General features: G+C 37.0%; 1 protein-coding gene and 1 long non-coding RNA gene across 7 annotated transcripts in view; one reads left to right on the plus strand and one right to left on the minus strand.

Moving 5' to 3' along the window:
• The window catches only part of RAPGEF6 (Rap guanine nucleotide exchange factor 6), a 191,207-nt gene that overhangs the window by 14,280 nt on the left and 152,327 nt on the right, over positions 1-24,600 (minus strand). For 3 of the 5 annotated variants that reach the window (XM_030317528.2, XM_030317504.2, XM_030317520.1), the window contains 5 exons: positions 15,413-15,624; positions 10,744-10,867; positions 8,461-8,484; positions 4,705-4,925; positions 2,320-2,511 (listed from right to left, as the gene is read on the minus strand). In XM_030317528.2, the coding sequence (XP_030173388.1) occupies positions 2,320-2,511; positions 4,705-4,925; positions 8,461-8,484; positions 10,744-10,867; positions 15,413-15,624 (773 nt within the window). The remainder of the gene's footprint in view (positions 1-2,319; positions 2,512-4,704; positions 4,926-8,460; positions 8,485-10,743; positions 10,868-15,412; positions 15,625-24,600) is intronic. The other 2 variants (XM_030317510.2, XM_030317536.2) reach the window with 1 other exon arrangement.
• Positions 1,916-18,875, plus strand: LOC115515636. 2 transcript variants are annotated; one of them, XR_004343491.1, is made up of 3 exons: positions 1,916-2,037; positions 7,076-7,227; positions 16,692-18,875. It is a non-coding gene; the product is annotated as an uncharacterized LOC115515636 (long non-coding RNA). The 2 variants fall into 2 exon arrangements; XR_003969353.1 differs by lacking the exon at positions 1,916-2,037 and having other exon boundaries at positions 6,643-7,227.

Genomic DNA, 24,600 nt, shown 5'->3' on the forward strand with positions numbered 1-24,600 from the left:
GGACTAAATGACTGGGTAATAGCATACAGAGATTCTCACCTCTAAGTTACTGGTTCCAATTCAGCTAGTCAGCACAAACCACATTATAACAGTTCTTTGTTGTCTGTTTTGTGGCGTAAGGGAAACCGATTTAATGGTTTGAGTATAGTGTCCCAGCCCCCACAATTAACACATTTGTCGGAAGTCTTAATAGGGAAGGTATGGATTCCAACTCTTCTCTCCCCTCTAGAGGTGGCCTCTCCAAGTCAGGGTGAGGCACGTGGCCAGGGCAGTGTAGGGATGCTGGCACTGTCACTACCTGTGGGCATATTGAAGAGGCTGCCGGGCTGCCAGTCCAGCCCTTTTCAATAGGACTAAATTCACACTATAGGAGAAAAGTAGACAACAGAAAGAATCATGAATTTATAGAAAAATAGTATGGAGCCCACTGGAAACATGCTGCAACGTTCTATCTTTACTCTTGTTGAATAGACGTTCCTGTTTAGCATAGGTCAAACTTAGCAATGGTTTCACGATACTGACATTTTTATATTATAGATCTTCTCTAAGAAAAGTCAAAGAGCTATCGACACTATTATAATCGTAAAGTAAGCCCAACTTTGATGGGCATTTGTCATAGTAACAAGCGGCCCTTTTTAACAATGCAGAAATTTAAAATTTAAATCACAGTATACTCACACTACTCTTAATTAAGTGCTTTTTTAATATGAATACATTTATCACATAAATAACAGCCATATTACAACAAGCAAAAAGAGGGCTACTTAGAGTTAATACTGCCTCTTGGGTGATGACATCCGAGTAAGAAGCCAGACCTACACCTCTCCTATTTCTCACTTGACCAGCATATTGACTGATTTCATCAATTTTGAACCCAATTATTTCCTCATCTCCCCAACCATCAAACTAGCTCGGGCTCTGAGCAACGTCCAGTGAATTGTTCTATCAGCCCTCCTTTTGGACTGTCTATCTGCAGTCTCACTGCCCTCCCTACTCTAGTTCTTCTCCAAATATAAAGTGGACCATAACCTTCCCCTGCTCAAATGTCTGCAACAGCTACCCAAGGACAACTGTCCTTTGGCATGCCATATTAAAATTTCAGCATGCCTAGGACTTCACTTCTTGTCATACTGGGAGGCTGTTTAATATGATGGTTGAAAAAAAGGACTTTAAAGCCAGTTAGCCTGCGATCAACTCCCACCTCCATCACACACTGGCAGTGTGTAAGTTACTGAGACCTTCTTTGTTTACTCTCTAAAACAAGAGTATTGCCTATCTTATAGGGTTATTATGAAGATTAAATGAACGTAATGAACTTAGTAAAGCATAAAGCACTCAGAACTGTGTCTGGCACTCAGGCGGTACTCTGTAGGTGGTAGCTTTAATTATTATTGTCTCTCAGCACTCTTTCTGCAGCTCTACACTCAGAGGCAGCAAACTGCCAGTAGCTCCTTGCAGATACCATGCTTTTCCTTTGCTTGAAGCAATTTCTCTGCAGTCTTTGCCTCATTACCTCCTTCTTGATCAAGCCTTAAAACTCTGCTTAGGTGTTATCTCCACAAAGCCTGCTCTGAAGTTCCACTTTATACTTAGCTCTGTGTGCTCCAGAAACTTCCCATTTTTTGTTTTTTTATAAGCTCTGAACATACTCTAGGCATAATAGCAAACATATTATATTTGTTACCGGTTTGTGGGTCTATAGTACCAAAATGGAAACCTGGCAAAGGCAAGGAGTGGGGGGCACTTCTTATTCAACTTTGGATCTCAAAACAAAATCAAATAAAATTCACAAAGTTCTACTAAATATGTCCTAAATGTATAATGCATGGGTTAAGCGCTAATGTTAGGAACCAAACTAAATGTAGCTTCTTTTGTACATGGCCTAGCAGAGGAGGGATAAAGCATGGTCTATACTTTATAAACCTTACAATCTTTTCTTGTCTCCTCACTAGGTTTTTGAGAAGTGATCGTGAATGTAAAAACAATATACATTTTTAGAATAAGCAACCTCATTCTCATAGGTTGCAGGTGCGTTAGGTAAGTGTTCAAATGCACCTCTGAAAGCAGCAAACGCTTGGTACCTAGGCATATTGCTCTAAGTTTTCTGTTGCTAGGACTACAGGAATTCCAATTATCAGCATTTAAGATATTTATGCTGTTATCAAATACCTAGAGGCAAACAAACATCTTTCAATTCATGAATGACAATTATATGAACTATACTAGCTGATCTTCTGAGCATTTATATTTGTAATTATTTTTCATTCTAACTCCCCTGGAAATTTTAATTAAATCAATGCAATAATTGTGAATACTCACATAATGTGGCGGGGTCTTTTGCTTGTCCCTTCTTCCTGATGGGGTGCAAATTAACAGCTGGCACTTGGAGTGCCTGGCTCACTCTGTGAGGCTGATGCAAATGTGCTTTAGCTGTTTGGCCTGCTGATCTCATAGGCACTGGAGACATTTCTGATGACTTGGCCGATCTTTTCTCATTGAAATTCTTAGTCACTAATAGAACAGAGTAAGAATTATGTAACTGTGTACTTTTTTAGGCAAGGTTATCACTAGTGACAATAATGACTGCATTGAAACCTTCTATTTTTAACAGAAAAAATACAACAGATTAATCTTCCTAAAAATAATTTCATGTATTATAAAACATGACTTCTAAAATGTCTGTAGAATTAAGTTGCTTCCTCCATACATTCTGAACCCATTAACTTAAATGGTCCCCTTTCCACCATAACAGTGACAGCCAAGTTTACATCCTCTCATCTACACTACTGAAATACTTCCCTCATTGGATCAATTCTAGTCTATGACTTCAAGCCACTCTCAACAGAACAGCAGAGTGCCTCTTCCAACATGAAAATCGGATCATACCAGTTTCCTTCTCCAATTTTATTCTATCAGCAGTTTATCAAGTTCTAAGTATCCTATTGGAATTTTTATTGGCATAACATTTAATCATATATATGTGTAAAATAACATCCACTGTGTAAAATAACAGCCACTTACAACTTAATCTTTTTTGATTGTTACAATATAGTGTAATTTACCATTTTTGATTTCTGCTTTTACAACTCATGATTTCCTTGACCCAGACACATATACCCTATGTTGTTCATATGGGTATTCTCAGCTTTCACAAGTTGTATTACTCCATTTTGCTTTTACGAAATACCTACATTAGAAATTAGCCCAAATAGCCCAAATAAATTCAAAGAGGATTCTTGCTTACAGAGGCAATGTAAGAAGCAGTGAGAAGAGAACCAACAAGCTACTTTCCCAGAAACTACACTCAGCACCTCAGTATCAAACTGCTACTTTAAAAAAAAAATTTTTTTTTAATGTTTATTTATTCTTGAGAGAGAGAGACAGACAGAGACAGTTTGAGTGGGGGAGAGTCAGAGAGAGAGGGAGACACAGAATCTGAAGCAGGCTCCAGGCTCTGAGCTGTCAGCACAGAGCGTGATGCAGGGCTTGAACTTACCAACTGTGAGATCATGACCTAAGCTGAAGTCGGACGCCTAACCAACTGAGCCACCCAGGCGCCCCTAAACTGCCATAACTTTAAATTGTGTCTGTGAGCCTGTGTGCTCTATCTAGATTTATTCTGTGCATCTGTTAGTAAGTCGTGTCCTAAAGTATCAGAAAAGCCTAACAGAGGTTATTTTTTTGGATCTGGGAACACTCAAATTTTTTTCCACAGAAATTAATGGTAACTGCTTCTTCCCTTTATGTCATTTTGGCCTACAAAATGTTTCATAGGAATGTTCTACTTACAAATGGTGGGGGAAGCCTATGTGTAATTAAAAATTTTGAGAATAGGCTCTCCTTTTTCCCCCACATAATTCCAGTATTTTAACAATATGAGAATGTGACTCACTTTTCTTAGTTCACCTTACTAACACCTATTGTTTATAAGGCTTTCAATTAAATTTCTTCCATTTCCTAGTTGGCAAATATCTATGAAATTTAACGAAGATAAAAGTTCACTTAGTTTTACTCTGTATTTAGGGATGAAGATAAAAATGTCCTCAAACTGAAGGGCTCCCCTATAATGTTCCAGTTTTTATAAGAAGACTTTCTAATGATTTTTTTAAACGTTTATTTATTTCTGTGAGAGGCAGAGAGTGTGTGTGTGTGTGTGCGCGCGCGCGCGCATGCGTGAGTAAGAAGGGGACGGGCAGAGAGGAGACAGAGGATCCAAAGTTGGACATTCAACCAAACAAGCTACCTAGGGGCCCCAACTTTCTAATAATTTTTTTAAAATGTTTATTTATTTATTTTTGAGAGAGAAAGAGAGAACACAAGTAGGGAAGGGGCAGAGAGAAAGGGAGACAGAATCTGAAGCAGGCTCCAGGCTCCAAGCTGTTAGGGCAGAGCCCGACGCAGGGCTTGAACTCACAAACTATGATGAGATCATGACCTCAGCTGAAGTCAGATGCTTAACTGACTGAGCCACCCAGCCTCCCCTCTAATGCTTTTTAAAGAATTCTTCAACCCTCAGTTTCCTACACATGGCAATTAGGAACGGATGGAATTCAGTATCCAGATAAGAGATCATTTGACGCTTGAGATGTCAGAAACCTTTTTGAGAGAAAGTTAATTTTCACTGGACTTAAGCTTAACTGTAAAGATATAATGTCTATTTTGTTGTACTATTTAACATCACATTAAGTGAAAACTTGTACTTACAGGTACCATAGGCAGGCTCCCACTGCAATGACATCATCTGAAACTTTTCCTCATCTGTGTCTACATCCAGACTGGAAAGATACTGCTTCACTTTTCTTGCCATTTGGGCATCCTCGTATAGCTTCTTGGCGTTGAGCAGAGAGCTGCGGCGTGCCCTTTTCTTGTGAGCACCTCCTTGAACATCTAGCATGTTAGAGTTTGTGCTGCCTTGACTCAATGACCTGTAGGATGATGGATATCACAATGAGGGACAGTAAAGATGAGAACTACACATGGCAGATTGAAGATTAAAAGAATTTTGTTCTGTTAATGCTACTGCATGCTGATGCAAATGAGTTAAAAGATGAAGAGCATTAATGCAAAGTAATATGGCACACATGGCTATGTTCTAAGTTTTAAGATTCGGCAAAGTGCAGAATTCAAAAGAGTAAGATAATAATTTTTCCTCCTCCCTCCAACCCCGTGCCCCAGCAACAAATTCCATGAAATCTGTGTTTGTGCCTATGCAATCCATGGCACAGCTGGGACAAGTAAACAGCAGCCCCAGGAGGCCATCCAAACTCTGAAAATATGGCAAGAGTCTGAGTCAGAACAAGTCCATCCTTAGCCAGATCTCTATACCAGGATTCTTGAGCAAGGGAGTTTCTACAGGAGCTTTGCTTATCTGTGCTGCTTCTTTGGACATGCCATAGCCATCACCATTCCTATCTACAGCAGGCCACTCTTAGAAAGCTAACCAATTTTACCACTAAGTGTTTTGGCCAAAGTCAAAGAGAACAACCGAAAAGAAAAATAGGCATTTATACTCAATCCCGTATAGTCAGAGACCAGAAGTACAAGAGAAAGCTCAATCTCCCACTCACACTTGGAATGGTTAGGCAATATGTGGTTCTGGACTGAGGATCTGGGACTTGGGAACTTTCTTTGCAATGCCTCTGCGATGAATTGCAAGCTGGGTAGAAATAACCACAGTTCAAACAAACTATAGCTTCACCCAACCTCTTTGTGGCAAACCTCATTCTATAATGGCCACATCTGGAACCAATGGAAAACAGGAAAAGCAATGCTATTTGTCCTTTCTAATGAGGCTAGAAACACGAAGTTCTTAAATGATTTTTATTCTAAATGAAGTTCTCACTCCAAAATAATAAAGTTATCTATGGGTTATCTAAATGAGCCTCATATTTACCCTAAAATATTCTAAATACACAGATCACAAAGAACAATTTGTTCTGCAGTGCTCACATACTATTTAAAACTGACAATAAAACCCTAATGTGTTCATTGTAAATTAAGCAAAACAAAAGTTGTAAAAGTGTCACAGTATTTTTTTCTTTCACAATTTTAATATCTTTGAATTAAGATGTGTCTTACATTTGAAAGCAACTTTTGATTGCTGCTGGTCAGGCAGAATCTGTGACATGGTTGTCACTACTTGTACACACAGAAACTTCAAAACTTGAAGAATGGTTGGGAAGAAAATCCAACAACATTAGTGAATTACTTTTAATCTCCAGTAACCAAATGATTTTAAGAAGGTAGTGGATGTGACATGTTCAACAACATTCTCAGAGCAGCTGTCAAAAAGAGGACAGCTCTAAATATATGCAAAGCCAAGCTAAGAGCCCAGCACCAGCAGCTTTTACTTCTTTAATGGCTTGTTTTAAGAAATACTTCATTACCAATACAGTTGATGGCACAAAAGAAAATACCGTGCAGAGAAAAACACCCAGAAACTAGTAACTCAAAAGATTCATATTCTAAATATGAGTGAGTTTGACAGAGATCTAAATAAACCAACTTAATGTGCTCACATTTTTCTTTTAATGAATGTAAAAGGGTGTTATGTGATAAAAATACCTATCTAAGTTTACATAAGAGCTCTTTTAAATAAGCATAAAGTAAAACATTTTCAGTGGTAAGAAGGCACTTAAGTGATTTTTTCTCAGTGGTACATAAAATAATGGTGTGTCCAACAATCGATGATGTCTTAGATTCAAATATATGCATTAAAATCAAGTGCCAACATTTAGGAACAAATTTTAATACAAATGTTTTAGTAATTTTACCTTTACTGATACAAAAAAAAAAAAAAAAAAAAAAAAAAGTCCACAAATCTAGGATACAAAATTCTAGGAACATTGTAATAAATGACAATAAAATGCCTTCTAAACTAGTTCCAAAACAGAAGAACGCTATGAAATAACAAAAATGCCTACTGTCTGCAAGTATCATACAATGCAACCCTAAAACTGAACAAACAATGAATGTGTTAACCTAAGTCATTCAACAGCCCAAATTCCTACTAGAATGTGCTGATCAAGTATTTTTCTTCATAACAGTAATGCCAGGAATCAATTTCTATTTTCAGTGAAAAGAACCAGAAAAGAACAAGACATAGATGTATAATACGGAAGGAAACACATGAGAAAAACACAAGGAAGGAAGAATGTAGAAGGAAATTCAAGTTCACCAAAATTCAACAGAAAACAGGATCACAAATAAGACAAGACTCAAGTTCAAGTAAGTGGCTCACAAAAAAAAAAAAAAAAAAAATCCTTTTTGTGTGTAATTAAAGCATCTGACTTCATGATTCACTCTAGTCTTAAAATAACAAAAATCCTTCATATGCAATCCCTTCATTCACAAAAACTGTCTTTCTTCATCTAAAAATGAAAGGATACATAGGTGATTTATAAGGTCCTAAACATTCTAGGGTTCTAAATAAGAGATATCTATGTATAAGGAGAGATCCAAACATACCTGAACAGCAAAAGGTGGCAGTTTCAGATTATATTACAGTTTTTTTTTTCAAGTAAATTCTGCCCCCAATGTGTGGCTTCAACTTATGACCCCAAGACCAATGCTCCACACACTGAGCTGTCCAGGCACACTTGACTGACTATATCACAGTTTAAACAGAGAGAAAGGAGTCTCTTATTTAAAATGGTACAAATTTAAAATAAAATTCAATGAATATTGTTTATGTCACATGGTATTAGTAGATCTGAAGAATTAAAATCATCTTCCATTTCAATCATTTACTGACTTTATAGTATAGTTTGGATAAGGGCTGCCTCTTTTTGTAAAACTGATGGAAATATAAGCTTTATAAACAAACTTCGTTCATTTTTATGTAATTACATATTTAGATAATTACATATAAGACACGTGAACAAACTTTTTAAAGGAGGCTTCATGCCCAAGGCTTGAAATCATGACTGAGAGATCAAGAGTTGCATGCTCTAATGACTGAGCCAAGCAGGCTGCCCCACAATAAGGGATTTGAGAAAAAGAAAATGGCATGGACTCTGGAGTGATACTACCTAAGTATGAACTAGCATTAGTGAGCTTTAATTGAGACAAGTGTATCTTCCCCACGTGCACCTTAAGAATACCGGTATTTATCTCACAGGGTGCATGGAGAATTAAATAATTCTTATAAAGTGCTTAGAACAATATATGGCACATAACAAGCACACAACAAATATTTACTATCATCCTCTTTTAACTGACCCTACTAAATTAAAATCTACAAGGGACTTACGGGACACCAACAATGGAAAAGTCCATGGGAAAAAAAAGCTACTTCTATCACTATTTTCACCTTGTTAGCAAAAGGCATTTGTGAGGAGCGTAGGTTGACAGGGTTAACAGGACGCATGCTAGTTCATCCGCGTGCATTAACGAAAAGGATGCAGTACGTGTTAAGAGTTGCACAACCTCTGGTTCAGGTGCATTCATCTCTACACTTACCCCAGACTCCGCCACCTCTTCTTCCTGTAAGCAAGAGCCACAAACATTGACGCATGGGTTTGAATAGGAAAGCACAGAAAAAAGACAACAGTTGAGAGTCAGAGAAACTATGGAGACAGAATAGAACAGAAAAATTTTACTAAGAAAAAATGGCAGCTTAACAGTAAAATGACTTTAATGGAATGCAGAGGGGGTAAAATGAATTAGGATGTGTACCGGAAGCCAACAAACCCACAATATTCTTTAAAATATGCTGTAAGGCTAATTATATTTCTAATATCTAATTCACACCATAGGCTTATGTTAATAAGCAACTTAAGAAAAAAATACTTATTATAAATTTTGAATTTAGAGTTTTTAAGGGACGTAAACCTTAAATTAAGGAAGAGAATTTTTGAACATTTTTTTTTGAAAGGATTTTTGAGCACTCCTTTCAGTGACAAGATGAAGTTACAAGGAACATAAAGATTTATAATGTCATTTCTCAGGGCAGAAATTTCTCCAACAATGTACTTTAAAAGAAATTTTGACCAAGAAGTCAACTTAAAATTTAAGTGTAACATCAGAATAGGATACTGCATATCCTTATACTACAAATGGACTGAATAAAGATTGCTTTTTATTTTATTTTTTGCCCCTCCCCAGAGTCCATGTGCTGCAGGTGGCCCAAGACTCTGCTTTTCTATCAGCAAACTGTTTTCTGTCAGATTACTGTTAGAATGAAAGAGGTTACTTTTTCCACACTATATAATATACACCACAAAAATGGATAACTACTTGCTTAAAGAAAAAGTGCATTTAAGTACTGGTTAAAAAAGAAAACTGATTCAGGAAAAGTTCAGTCCAATTCAATTTGTCCAATCTAATTATGAATGTTTTATTTTCCCCTATCTTGTAGTCTACTTAGCCCAGGTCATGCCCCAGAAAATGGCCAAGTTTATTAAATTCCTCCTTAGGTTTTTCCTCCTTTGTTCACTTTTGAAGCATAGCTGGTACTTAGTATGTTATTTACTGGTCTGTAGGGGCACAAATCCATTGTTTTTGGGAAGGAGTGCTAACATATATGAGAAAATGGAGGTCCACGTAAGACAACAGGCAGTAGTGGGGCCACTGTACAGAAACAAGCAACAAAGGCAAAAACTTAAAAAACAAACAAACAAACAACAAACCTTCCTCCAGGTTTGCTTTGGTCCCTGGTTCTTACTGTTTTCTGCTTCCATACTACTGAGCAACAACATGTCTCCTTACATGTTGGATTCCTAAGGGCGGAGCGGGATGGGTAGCGAAGAGTGACCGCCCCCTTCGTCTGTTCTCTGAGGATCTCTACACTAGAGCCAACTATCAAATCAACTACTTACAAAAACAAAGACTCCTGAACAGTAATCTAAGTAAAACAGAAGAAAACACCTATACTGACACATACTGATACTGTTTGATTACAAAAATCCCACCTTTGATTTTTAAAGAAACAAGTGTTTTTGTTTCCTTACTGGACTGTATTTTTTTTTTAGCCAGAGGAACCGTGCCTATCTTTTTGCCTATTTCATTTTTAAAAGCCTTATACACTGAAGTTATACACATAGGCCTGGAAGAAAGTAAGTCCCCTAAATTAGAACCCTAATATCTATTTACCCTGAAAATTTTAGAAATTACTGAGAAGGGTTTGACAACACACTTTCTCTAAGTTTTACTGAGTTTGAGAAAGTCTCTGTTATTACATTAAAACTGAATTTTAAAAAGCATTCATTCTTAGAAGATCAGGTTAATATGGAATACAAATAACATTTTCCATTTTTATTAATGATAGAACATGCTTACATTTGCACTTTCCAAATTCTGCTAAAGAACTTGCATACAAATAAACAGTAGTACTATGGCTTGAGGAAACTAATATATTTTAAAAAAATAAAGTATGATTTTAATAGAAATAGAACTTTAAAAACATTTAGTAAAAATAAAAGGCATGTGCAGACTAATATTTAAGTCAGTTATTTAACATAACAAGACAGAATTATCCACGTACTCCAAAAAGTAATACAGAACCAGGGCTCAAATCTCAGCAAGTTACATAATTCTGGGCATATTACCTAAATGCTCTGAGCGTCCCTTTTTCACAGGTACAAAGAAACCCATACCACCTACCTTTAAAGGGTTGCTGTGGTAAATGATTACTGGAGACTGACATACAGTGCACAGCAAATGGGAGATGGCTAATAAATGATAAATATTATTACTGTATCACTTGATGCCACTGTAACACTTCTACAGACTTCAATGCCATACCTCTGTCGAAACATCATAGCTGGGTCCATGTTAGCAGACGTCATTCGAACAACTTGACGGATTTCCTTGGCAATCATTCTTAGCTTCTCAAAATTCACTAAACCATCTACTTTGGAGTCATTCCCTACGGAATAAAACCAACTTTTTCATTTTCAAAATTAAAATGCCCATATGAAGGTAGGAAAAGTCAAGTTATTCTGGGGGCACAAATCAGAACCGTCTTTATGAAACTGCCACTTCTGTTTTGAACCGATAAAAGCATATATGGTTCAACTATGCTCCCAGGGAATGAGCTAACTAGGAGGAATTCTATTCCTATGGGAGTGATTACAAGTACTGGAAGTTGATAAGCTACATAGCTTCTAAACCAATTTCACGATGTTAAAGGCACATCTATAAAATGTGTGGCTCCTGAAATCTTACTGTCTAGATGCTCAGCCCACTCTATCAGGTACCTGTATCTGCTCTTTTGGACAGCAGGGTATAGCACTTGAAAACTTAGGCTTTAGCCAGAGGTCACAAAGAGTGACCTATGGGCTTAATTAACCCAGTAAGTTTTCTTTGGTTTAAAATCTTTTAAGGGGTGCCTAACTGGCTCAGTCAGTTATGTGTCTCACTTTGGCTCAGTCAGGTCATGATCTCACAGTTTTTGAGTTTGAGCCCCTCATCAGGCTCTCTGTTCTCAGTACAGAGTCAGCTCTCTCCCTGTCTCTCTCTGCCCCTCCCCTGCTTGTGCTTTCTCTCTGTCCCTCTCAAAATAAATGAATAAACTCAGAAACATTATAAAATCTCCCAAAGTTTGAAAACTGAACAATACCTTTTGAAATAATGCATAGGTCAGACAAAATCAAGAAAAAAAATAAAAATAAAATACTTAAAAAAAGTGTTAAATGAATTGTCAACATTTAACAAATGGAATATATCCCATGAAAACCTCTGACTGCTTTTAAAAAGGGAGGGTTCTAGTGGGGGATTAAGTAAGAGTAGATCTGTTTTCCCAAATGGCAATTATTAGTTAAATTAAGGTGACTGGCTCATAGAGTAAACACTTTCTGGTCTGCCATTCATCTTTTCTTTCCGAAATCTGCATTTACATTTGTGCTAGCTCTTAAGTTCCATAACTTTTATTTGTTCTAATCAGTAGGGCTCTGAGGAAAAATTCACACAACTTTCAAAATGATCTACTTTTCTTTGAAGAGGATAGCTTAGCCCATTTGATCATCAGACTTAGCCCATTTGATGGCTTACCAAGTTCAGACTACAAGGTAAAAACTGTATGTTTAAAAGGCAATGTGATGGTCTATAGTAGTGTTTCTTTTTCACACCTGTCTTTTATAGTTTCTGTGACCCCATTTATCTACTCTGGTAGCCTGTGAGATGCCTCTGTGGAACTCTAAGTTCCTAATGGCAAGTCTGAGAACCTAATGCGTCTGAAACATACAGTGGGGTCTGCTTTCTCATGGTAAAGAGCATTATACAATGAACATATGAGTTGTTCAGGGTCTCGACATGTGAGCTACTAACAAAATAATCACCAAAAATACTTCCAAGTCACTAGGGGCGCCTGGGTGGCTCAGCTGGTGGAGCGTCTGACTTCGGCTGAAGTCATGATCTCACTGTTCGTGGGTTCGAGCCCCGCATGGGGCTCTGCACTGAAAAGCTCAGAGCCTAGAGCCTGTTTCGGATTCTGTGTCTCCCTCTCTCTCTGCCCCTCCCTCACTCATGCTGTCTCAAAAATAAATAAACATTAAAAAAAAACAAAAACAAAAACAAAAACTTCCAAGTCACATAAACATGTCTTGAGGGAACAAGTCAGAAAAATATATTTGAAGCCTATCAGAGTATTTCCTTATGAAAAAGGAGTGATAGAGAGGAAGCATTAAGACTAATTAGAACAACCCTCCTGCTGAGAATAATTAGAAAATTTGAGCAAAAATAGAAAAAACAAGTATTTTAAGGCAATAAAAAGCTATCAAGGAAGTGAAGATTTGGAAGAAGAATGAAAGATCTGGGAAAGGTTTACCATTTCCCAGTGCCTGACCCTAGAGGCATCTACTGATTCAGAAAAGGGGATGATGAGCTTAAAAAACTAAGTAGTGACACCCTGACTTCTTAGGTTAGAGGAAAACACCTTAGGTCCTGGTAAACCTCCAGTGCTTTGGGTTGGGATCCTGAAGGGCTATGTGGGACTACCATGAACTAGTTGTGACCAAGATAATAAAAGTTTAGTGTTAAAATATCTTAAAAATGTAAAAATGGATTAAGGTGATCTTGGACTGCTAGCTTACGTAGCTGCCTGGCAAAAGCAAGTTTTATTTCTTTCTGGAGGAATGGAACATCATCTGAAACCTCAAATTATTTCTGTAATCTTTTATACACAACATCCATTTGATCAGAAGTAACTAGAGACGTCAGGAGAAGAGATGACAAATGAAAACAGGAGACAAAGACAACAGAAAAGGACCCACAAAGGATGGAGTTATTAGACAAAGACTTTAACTAAGCTGGATATGTGCAAAGATGTAGAAAACAACACTAAGAACTTTAGCAGAGAACACAGAGATAAAAAAAATTTAAGTTGTAAACCTGACAAAACACAATAACTGGCTAGGAACTCACTGATATATTTAAGAGTAAATTACACATAGTTCAAGAACTGATAAACTGGACAGTAAGTTGGGAGAAAATATCCAGAATGAAGCATGGTTAGACAAAAAGATGAGAAATGGAGAAAAGAGGGTATGAGACAAGAGAGGCAGTCATCATGTCTAAGACAGGCGAAATCAAAATCCCTAAAATAGAGGTCAGAAGAGGGTAGGTAAGAAATCTGAAGACAAAATGAATGAGAATTTTTCCAAAACTGATGAAAAATACCAAAACATAGGTTTCAAGGTATCTTATAAACAAATCAGAACTAAAACAAGCAAATGCCACACCTAGCTACATCATAGCAAAACTACAGGGGGAAAAAAAAAAAAAAAGAGACCAAGAGAAGAGACAATTACAAAGCAGCTATTGGAAGAAGGGCGGAATATAATCACAGGAACAGCAAATAAGACTGACAAATGACTTCTCAGTATCAACAATAAAAGCCAGGACACAATGAAATGGTCTTTTAAAATGTTTAGACCACTGCGAACCAAAATTATGCCTTAAAAATGAATATGAAGTATAGATATTTTTAGATAAATGAAATTAGGATATTTTATCACCAGCAGACTTGTACTTAAATAAACAATAAATAGTATTCTATAGGAAGAAAAAAAAAACCCAACCACATGGAAGCTTTGAAAACAGAGGAATAAAAACAGTAACATCATCTAGAAAAAGATAAATACTGACTTCTCTAAATGATAAGATCACATAGAAGTTAAAGGCATGACAAGCGCATATAAACTGGTAGGTGAGTAAATGGAATTCAAGTACTCTAAATTCCTTGCACTGCCCAATACAAAGAAAAATACTAATGAATATTAACCTAATTAATATCAACTAATTAAGTATAAATATAATGCCTAGGGTAACACTAGAAAAATAGTAAAACAGTGTATAGTTAGCCAGTTACCAGACTAGAATAAATACCATATACAAAAATGAATTCAGGGAGACTGGAAGTGAAACATGCTAAAAGATCCATATGCTAGTCTTTTAAAACTAAGAACGTGCTGTGTATTAAAAGATAACCTTAAGAGATTCAAAAGGCAAATCGTATTACACCCAGGATTTATAAGAAATTCTTAAAAATGCATTAAATAAGCAACAACCTAATAAACGAATGAATTTACCAGGTGTTGGTGAGGAACACTAACTCTAGCACCACTGCCAGTGTTGCACTTTTGCTAGACAAAGCCAAACTGTTTTCTAAAGTTGATTATATGAATATCACATCCATAATAAAATCCACTATGAACAATATTAATATTCAAAGCAGCATTATCTGTAATAGGTGAACAGTGGAAAACTATGAAATGCTCATCAGGAGAATGGATAAATCCACTGTATTGCATTCAGGTAATGGAATACTAGTTTTGAAAATGAAATACAGCTACACTCAAAAAACATGGGAAAATCTCATAAATCTAATATTGACTAAAATAAGCCAGAAACCAAACCAAACCAAAATGCAAGAAAACAAATATACTATGTGATTCCATTTATATAAAGTTCAGCAACAGATAAAACTAAACCACAGTATTAGAAGTCAGGACAGTCATTGCTTTTGAGGAAGAGAATGAGGACGGTTATTAGAGAGGGGCATCAATAGGGCTCCTGCAAGGCTAGCAACATTTTATTTTTGACCTGTGAGTTGATTACATGGGAGTTTGCTCTGTTGTAATTCATTTAGTTATTCTCTTGTTATGGTCACTTTACTGTATTGAATGTGTTGAATAATTCAATTAAAAAAAGTTTGGAAGGAAAATTATTAGTGAACAAAATAAAAAATATGAACAAACAATCTGATGTGGGTGTAAGTCAAATTTAAGTTTGAATGCAGAGGGAAAACACTTAAATTTGTTTTTGTCAATAATGTGGGTTTTGATTTCTAAAATTTGCTACATTTAATTAGGTAAAGCTTTTGTGATATAAAAGGCTGAAAAATATAATACATCACAATTCTGTGGAATTTGCTGAAGCTAAACACACTAATTTTCAAGTAACTTTTAAATACCTTCATGTAGAAATGTCATATCTTTCTTGACAACAGGGAAGAGTGGAATAATTGGAGGCTGCATGCTTTGACTACTAAGAATATTTCTATATTTTGCCATGTTTCTAGATGGATCAAAAAGGTCTTGTAGATCCTGGAGGTGTTTCTCATACTTGCTTGGTAATTTTTCCCAAGTACCTCTGAGTCGTGCTACAGATGCCAGGTTCAAGCCACTGCCAAAGATGAGAATAAAAACATTAATAAGGGACTTGGATAAGGGAGAAGACTCAGGGCAGTAAAGCATATACAACAAATTTCTCTAATAAAGATAAAATAAATAGGGACATATTTCTAATGTGTTGAAATGAAGAGACCAAAACCATGGGAAAAAAAATAATAAAAGGGCTCTCTGATGTTACAATCAGGAAAATTTATACCAGAAGAACTACATTACTTGCATATAGTTGTAGACTGTAGCCTTTATTTTACAGCTTGCATGTATTGAGACAAACATAGTATTTCCATAAAATAGACACTTAAATATAAAAAAAAAAAAACCCTTCAAATATCACAAAGTTTTCTTTGCTTTATTTAGAAAATAACTTTATGAAGACACTGTCTATTGTGAAAGTGGTTTAAGTAATGCTGGACACAATTGCTATAATAACTGAGGCAAGTTCTAGAGCTGAGGCAGCCTTCTTTCCAAGGTTTTGTTCTCTCATGTCCCTGATTTAAATACTTCCCTATCTCTAGGTTCTAATCCTGTCCCCCAAGGCGTCCACATATTCAATGTCTTCTTCTGACAGGATTTTAAGCTCAGAAAGCCCTCCTTTGAAAAACATGCCCATTCGCTCCTCTCTATCCCTTTATGTCTATACTACCATCAGGCAGGTAGGCTGCCACATGAATCCTGCATATATAATGCTTCAATTTTCTAACCAGTTAACCCCTCTTTTATTCCCAGGCACCTGACTTTTACGCACACCACTGTACTTAAAATGTTTTCTTGGGGCGCCTGGGTGGCGCAGTCGGTTAAGCGTCCGACTTCAGCCAGGTCACGATCTCGCGGTCTGTGAGTTCGAGCCCCGCGTCGGGCTCTGGGCTGATGGCTCAGAGCCTGGAGCCTGTTTCCGATGCTGTGTCTCCCTCTCTCTCTCTGCCCCTCCCCCGTTCATGCTCTGTCTCTCTCTGTCCCAAAAATAAATAAACGTTGAAAAAAAAATGAAAAAAAAAAAATGTTTTCTTGACTTCTGATTTTAAGGTTCGGAGTTAAGATATCTTTGTTCCCTTTGCCTCTCAGAAATCATCCCAAGAAACTCTATGGATCAATAACAGAAATGCAAATTTCATCTTCACAGAGACTAAGATATCTGTAACATCTAAACACATTAAAAGGTTGCCAATAAACAGTTAAGATTAAACAGGAGAATGCCAAATGCTGAAAAAGAATGGGCATGGTTAAAGATCTCAATGCAAGCTGGTGAAGTTCTCCGAAGTGGCTACCTCACCCTAAAGGCAAGAACAGCAAATATCCTATTGGAGACAACACAACAGAATCCATAGGATGACAGAATTAGGTGGGGGCTTGACTGTGATCTTTACCAGGGAATGCCAGGTTAAGTACACAGAGTGAGATAATATCTTCATGAGACAATACCTTAATACCTTTAACAGTGAGACAGGACAGAAGGTAGAAATTCTGAGTGGTAAGCAGCCCCAAAGCTGCCCATCTCCACGTAGTGGAAGGAAGGAAGGAAGGAAGGAAGGAAGGAAGGAAGGAAGGAAGGAAGGAAGGAAGGGAGGGAGGGAGGGAGGGAACAATTCACATTCAAGCTCAATTCCTGCTAGCCTGAAATAATGCCCTGTATCCTCTCCCACATGAACCTCCTGCAAATAGTTGGTACAGGAAAACTAACAAAGAACACAAGTAAGAAAAATGTTGCCACCAATCAAATAAAAATCAATGACCTAGCCATGATTTCAAATGAATAAAGTAAACAGCTTAATGGAGTGATATAAAGAGCTTAGAGAAAATATGGTAAGAGAAGTTGATAAAAAAAAAAAACAAAACAAAAAACTAGTCGAGTTCAGAAAAGAAATGAAAGAAATATAAAAACCAACACAGAAATGAAGGCCATATTGGAACGTACTAAAGAAAAAAAAAAAAGACCCTGCACAAGTTGTGTTAAGGATCAACAAAAGCAATCAGTGGAAGCAATCAGCAATCAATGGAAATTCTATTTCTCTAGAGAGAAAATAATGGATATGTAAGAGAATGGAGATCTAAAATGTGTAATAACTGCTATCTTTGGAAGAAGGAAACAAAAATAATGGAACTGAAAAAATATTCAAAGGTATAACCTGAGAAAACTACAGAAACAAATCCGGCACTATAGACTGAACAGGCACCACAGTCCCAGAGAACCAGATACAGAACTAAAAGAGAGGTAGAAACACAGATGTAAAAGTAAAGGACATCAGAGACAAGGACAGAACATGGGGAGAAATCTCAGAGATTTGAACAGCTACATAAAATGCTAGTTATGAAGCTACTGTCTATGACATTACCAGGAAATAACACGTGAGACAAGAATTTTAAAGCCACAATGTGATGGACGTTCAAAGACAACAGGAAGACACTTCGAATATATTCAGCAAATAGAATTTCTACAAGACCTTTATAAAATGACTAGAAAGCAAACTTCAACCAAGATTTGATTACAGAGAGTGATGTCTGCATCATGACAGCATAAGCTATCCCTTGTTTTATCCCTCCAACCAAACAACAAAAGTCTAGCATCTACTCATGAATAACACTGCGTGTGTGGAACCCAGCATCATTCGCCAAGGGGGCTCGGGAAAGCCTTGTTTACAAGTGTATTGGTAAGAGACCGTCTTTAGTACTGTTTGTAGAACCTATAGGAGGTTACGAAGTGGTTTGTGCCCCCCTTGCCTGTAGTCTGGGAGTGCCTGCAGAACAAGAACTCAGTCACCTAAAGAAGAGAGAGAGACTTTGTGGAAGTCCAGGTTTCCAGAAGAGAAGTTCCAGTACTCAGCTGGAGTAAAACAAAATAAAAAAAAAAAAAAAAGGTTTGGATGCATTCAAGTAGGTAAAGAGAAGAGCTTGATTTTGCTGGCATCATCTCTTCTCCAAAGCAGCACACTTGAAAGGTAACTAGATAGCTGGTGATTTTTCCCAGAGGAGAGAGGGAGAGCTGGTGAGTACATGCCTGGTTTCCCTAATTGTGTAGGATGCTGTCAAAGACACTCATTTTATTCTTGGAAGATCCAGACCCAGAACATCCATTAAAGTGGGAGCTCCATGACTAGGGGGAGGGAGCAGATCTGGAGAGCAGCATTTAAGATTCCTGGATAATTTGTAAATGAACACAGGATCTAAGAAGGCAAACTGTTGACATTAAAAACATAAAAGGTGGGGAGTAAAAGGGTTTTGCATATGATTGAAGTTAGTATCAGCATGAAATAAATTGTTATGTTTCATGTAGATCTCATGGTAACCAAAAAGCAAACACCTATAATATAGACTCATGGAAAGACAAAGAAACGGATATTAGAGCATATCAGCACAGAAGATCATCAATTCACAAAAGAACACAGCAAGGGAGTAAAAAAGAAAGACAAAACAGCGAGAAAATAATAAAATGGCAGTAGTAAAAGCCCACATGTATCAGTAATCATTCTAAGTGTAAATGGACTTTGTATCTTTTTCAATTTCCTTCATAAGCTTTCTACAGTTTTCAGCATACAGATCTTTCACATCTTTGGTTAGGTTTATTACTAGGTGTTTTATGATTCTTGGCGCAACTGTGAATGGGACCAGTTTATTTGTCTTTCTGTTGCTTCATTATTAGTGTATAAGAATGCACCTGATTTCTGTACATTAATTTTGTACCCTGCGACTTTGCTGAATTCATTATCAGTTGTAGCAGACTTTTGGTGGAATCTATTGGGTTTTCCATGTATAGTATCATGTCATATGCAAAAAGTGAAAGGTTGACTTCATCTTTGCCAATTTTGATGCCTTTGATTTCCTTTTGTTGTCTGATTGCTGATGCGAGAACTTCCAACACTATGTTAAACAACAGCGGTGAGAGTACACATCCCTGTCATGTTCCTGATCTCAGGGGGAAAGCTCTCGGTTTTTCCCCATTGAGGATGATATTATCTGTGGGCTTTTCATAAATGGCTTTTATGATGCTTAAGTATGTTCCTTCTGTTCCAACTTTCTCGAGGGTTTTTATTAAGAAAGGGTGCTGAATATTGCCAAATGCTTTTTCTGTATTGGTTGACAGGATCCTATGGTTCTTTTTTTTTTATTAAAGTGATGTATGACACTGATTGGTTTGTGAATGTTGAACCAGCCCTGCATCCCAGGAATGGATCCCACTGGATCATGGTGAATAATTCTTTTTATATGCTGTTGAATTCGATTTGCTAGTATCTTATTGAGAATTTGTGCATCCATATTCATCGGGGATATTGGCCTGTAGTTCTCTTTTTTTGTTGGATCTCTGTCTGGTTTGGGAACCAAAGTATTGCTGGCTTCATAGATTGAGTCTGGAAGTTTGCCTTCCCTTTCTATTTTTTGGAACAGCTTGGGAAGGATAGGTATTATCTCTGCTCTAAATGTCTGGTAGAATTCCCCTGGGAAGCCATCTGGTCCTAGACTCTTATCTGTTGGGAGATTTTTGATAACCGATTCAATTTCTTCACTGGTTATGGGTCTGTTCAAATTTTCTATTTCTTCCTGTTTGAGTTTTGGAAGTGTGTGGAATTTGTCCATTTCTTCCAGGTTGTCCAGTTTGTTGGCATATAATTTTTCATGGTATTCCCTGATAATTGCTTGTATTTCTGAGGGATTGGTTGTAATAATTCCATTTTCATTCATGATTTTATCTATTTGGGTCCTCTCCCTTTTCTTTTTGAGAAGCCTGGCTAGAAGTTTATCAATTTTGTTTATTTTTTCAAAACCTACTCTTGGTTTCATTGAACTGCTCTACAGTTTTTTTTAGATTCTATATTGTTTATTTCTGCGCTGATCTTTATTATTTCTCTTCTTCTGCTGGGTTTGGGATGTCTTTGCTGTTCTGCTTCTATTTCCTTTAGGTGTGCTGTTAGATTTTGTATTTGGGATTTTTCGTGTTTCTTGAGATAGGCGTGGATTGCAATGTATTTTCCTCTCAGGACTGCCTTCACTGCATCCCAAACCGTTTGGATTGTTGTATTTTCATTTTCATTTGTTTCCATATATTTTTTAATTTCTTCTCTAAGTGCCTGGTTGACCCATTCATTCTTTAGTAGGGTGTTCTTTAACTCCCATGCTTTTGGAGGTATTCCAGACTGTTTCCTGTGGTTGATTTCAAGTTTCACAGCATTGTAGTCTGAAAGTGTGCATGGTATGATCTCAATTCTTTTATACTTATGAAGGGCTGTTTTGGGACCCAGTATGTGATCTATCTTGGAGAATGTTCCATGTGCACTCGAGAAGAAAGTATATTCTGTTGCTTTGGGATGCAGAGTTCTAAATATATCTGTCAAGTCCATCTGATCCAATGTATCATTCAGGGCCCTTGTTTCTTTATTGATTCTGTGTCTAGATTATCTATCTATTGCTCTAAGTGGGGTATTAAAGTCCCCTGCAATTACCACATTCTTATCAATAAGGTCGCTTATGTTTGTGATTGTTTTATATATTTGGCAGCTCCTGTATTCAGCACATAGACATTTATAATTGTTACCTCTTCATGATGGATAGACCCTGTAATTATTATATAATGCCCTTCTTCATCTCTTGTTACAGCCTTTAAAGTCTAGTTTGTCTGATATAAGTATGGCTACTCCAGCTTTATTTTGACTTCCAGTAGCATGATAGATAGTTCTCCATCATTCCATGCTCATGGATTGGAAAAATAACATTGTTTAAAATGTCAATACTATCCAAAGCAATCGACACATTCAATACAATCCCCATCAAATTGCACCAGCATTCTTCTCGAAGCTAGAACAAGCAATCCTAAAATTTGTATGGAACCACAAAAGACCCCGAATAGTCAAAGTAATATTGAAGACGACGACCAAAGTGGGAGGTATCACAATTCCAGATTTTAGCCTCTACTACAAAGCTGTAATCATCAAGACAGCATGGTATTGGCACAAAAACAGACACATAGACCAATGGAATAGGACAGAGACTCCAAAACTGGACCCACAGAAGTATGGCCAACTAATCTTTGACAAAGCAGGAAAAGTACCCAATGGAAAAAAAAGACAGTGTCTTTAACAAATGGTGCTGGGAGAACTGGACAGCAACATGCAGAAAAATGAAACCAGACCACTTTCTTACACCATCACAAAAATAAACTCAAAATGGATGAAGGATGAATGGGCGACAGGAAACCATCAAAACCCTAGAGGAGAAAGCAGGAAAAAAAACCTCTCTGACCTGAGCTGCATCAATTTCTTACTTGACACATCACCAAAGGCAAGGAAATTAAAAGCAAAAATGAACTATTAGGACCTCATGAAGATAAAAAGCTTCTGCACTGCAAAGGAAACAATCAACAAACCTAAAAGGCAACCAACGGAATGGGAAAAGATATTTGCAAATGACATATCGGACAAAGGGCTAGTTTCCAAAATCTATAAAGAACTCACCAAACTCCACACCCGAAAAACAACCCAGTGAAGAAATGGGCAGAAACATGAACAGACAATTCTCTAAGGAAGACATCCAGATGGCCAACAGGCACATGAAAAGATGCTCAACGTCACTCCTCATCAGGGAAATACAAATCATCAAAATCACACTATCATCTCACGCCAGTCAGAGTGGCTAAAACGAACAAATCGGGCGACTATAGATGATGGAGAGGATGTGGAGAAATGGGAACCCTCTTGCATTGTTGGTGGGAATACAAACTGGTGTAGCCGCTCTGGAAAACAGTGTGGAGGTCCCTCAAAAAATTAAAAATAGATCTACTCTGTGACCCAGCAATAGCACTGCTAGGAATTTACCCAAGGGATACGGGAGTGCTGATGCCTAGGGGCACTTGTACCCCAATGTTTATGGCAGCACTTTCAACAATAGCCAAATCATGGAAAGAGCCTAAATGTCCATCAACTGATGAATGGATAAAGAAGTTGTGGTTTATATATACAATGGAATACTACTTGGCAATGAGAAAGAATGAAATATGGCCTTTTGTAGCAACGTGCATGGAACTGGAGAGTGTTATGCTAAGTGAAAAAAGTTATACAGAGAAAGACAGATACCATATGTTTTCTCTCTTATGTGGATCCTGAGAAACTTAACAGAAGACCATGGGGGAGGGGGAGGGGATAAAAAAAGTTGAGGGAGGGAGGCAAACCATAAGAGACTCTTAAAAACAGAATAAACTTGAGGGTTGATGAGGGGTGGGAGGGGAAAGTGGGTGATGGGCACTGAGGAGGGCACCTGCTGGGATGAGCATTGGGTGTTGTATGGAAACCAATTCGGCAATAAATTTCATATTAAAAATAAATAAACATTAAAAAATTAAAAAAAATAAAAGACACTATGACTTCATCTAAAAAAAAAAATAAATGTAAATGGATTGAAATCTTCCCACCAAATGGGTGGAAGAATAAAAAAGCAAGACCCAACTATATGCTGCCTACAAAAGACTCACTTTAGCTTAAAGGACACACATAAGCTGGAAATCAAAGTATGGAAAAGACAGTCCATGCAAGTGGAAACCAAGAGAGAGCAGGGTAGCTATATTTGTATCAGATAAAAAGGACTTTAAATCAAAAATGGTAACAAGAGACAGGGTCATTACATAATGATAAAGGGTCAACTCATCAAGAAAACATCGAAGTCATTAATATACATGCACCCAACATTTCAGCACCTAACTATATTAAGCAAACAGTAACAGACCTGAAGTAGCAACAAGCGGCAATATACTAGTATGGGAATTCAATACCCCACTTGCAGGAATGGATGAATTACCTAGACAGAAAATCAATAAAGAAATGGGACTTGAACCACACCTTAGGCTGAATGGACCTAACAAATACACACTGGACAGGTCTTTCACCATTAGCAGAATATTCACTCTTCTCAAGCATGAACGGAACATTCTCCAGGAGAGATTAGAAACTAAACCTCAAAAGTCTTAGCAAATTTAAGAAGACTGAAATCATGCTAAGTATTTTTTTCTGCCCATAATGGTCTAAAACTAGGAATTAAGAAGAGGAAAATGTGAAAATCTACCAATGGGTAGAAATTAAACAACATAACCGTGAATGGGTCAAAAAAACCAAAAGGGAAATAAGTATCTCTCAAAAAGGAAAATGGAGACACAACATACCAAAACCAGTGGGATGCTGCAAAAACGATTTCCAAGACAGAAGTTTAGTGATAACTTTCTATAGTAAGTAAGATCTCCAATAAATTATCTAACTTTTCACATCAAAGAGCTAGAAAAAGAAACTTAGCCCAAAGTTAGGAAAAGGAAGGGAATAACAAATATCACAGCAGAAATAGAGGCCAAAAAATAAAAATAAAAAAGCAATGAAACGATAAACAAAATTGACAAACTCTTAGCAAAACTAAGAAAAAGAACTCAAATAAATAAAATATAGTATCTAATAGCAGGAAGAACTGGTTGGTTCACCTGTGTCACCTCTGCTGGAAAAGTTGGTATGTGCTTTATCTTGTCTGATACACTTAAACATAAAATAGGAGGAACAAAGCAATTAATTTTTCAGGAACTACTGAAAATGTGTAATGTGTATAATAAAACGCTCTTTAAAACAAAACAAACCTCTTAACCAAATACCCATTTTGGGGCTACTGTCCACCACCTTCTCTTGAATCATTCTTTCCTTGGCTTTAGTGACACGCTCATCACTGTGCTGGTGTATTATTTCTTTTATTCATCCTCTATCTCTTGGTTGGACTCTCTTCTTCACCCCAACATTCAGGATGGTCACTAGTTATGACTCTTAAGCCATTTACCTTTTATGCTCTCTTGTTACACAAAAATCCTCTTGGTGTCAGTTTTATTCACACTATTCCAAAACTAAGCCTGTCCCTACACAGTTTCAATTTCTAACCTTCGAAGTACTTATCAATGGCATTTTTGTTCCCTTTAGACTCAGCTGTTAAAAACTGTCAGTATGAAGTGTGATTCCTGCATTTTACA

The sequence above is a fragment of the Lynx canadensis genome, chromosome A1 (genome assembly GCF_007474595.2).
Source record: "Lynx canadensis isolate LIC74 chromosome A1, mLynCan4.pri.v2, whole genome shotgun sequence".
Lineage (NCBI taxonomy): Eukaryota > Metazoa > Chordata > Mammalia > Carnivora > Felidae > Lynx > Lynx canadensis.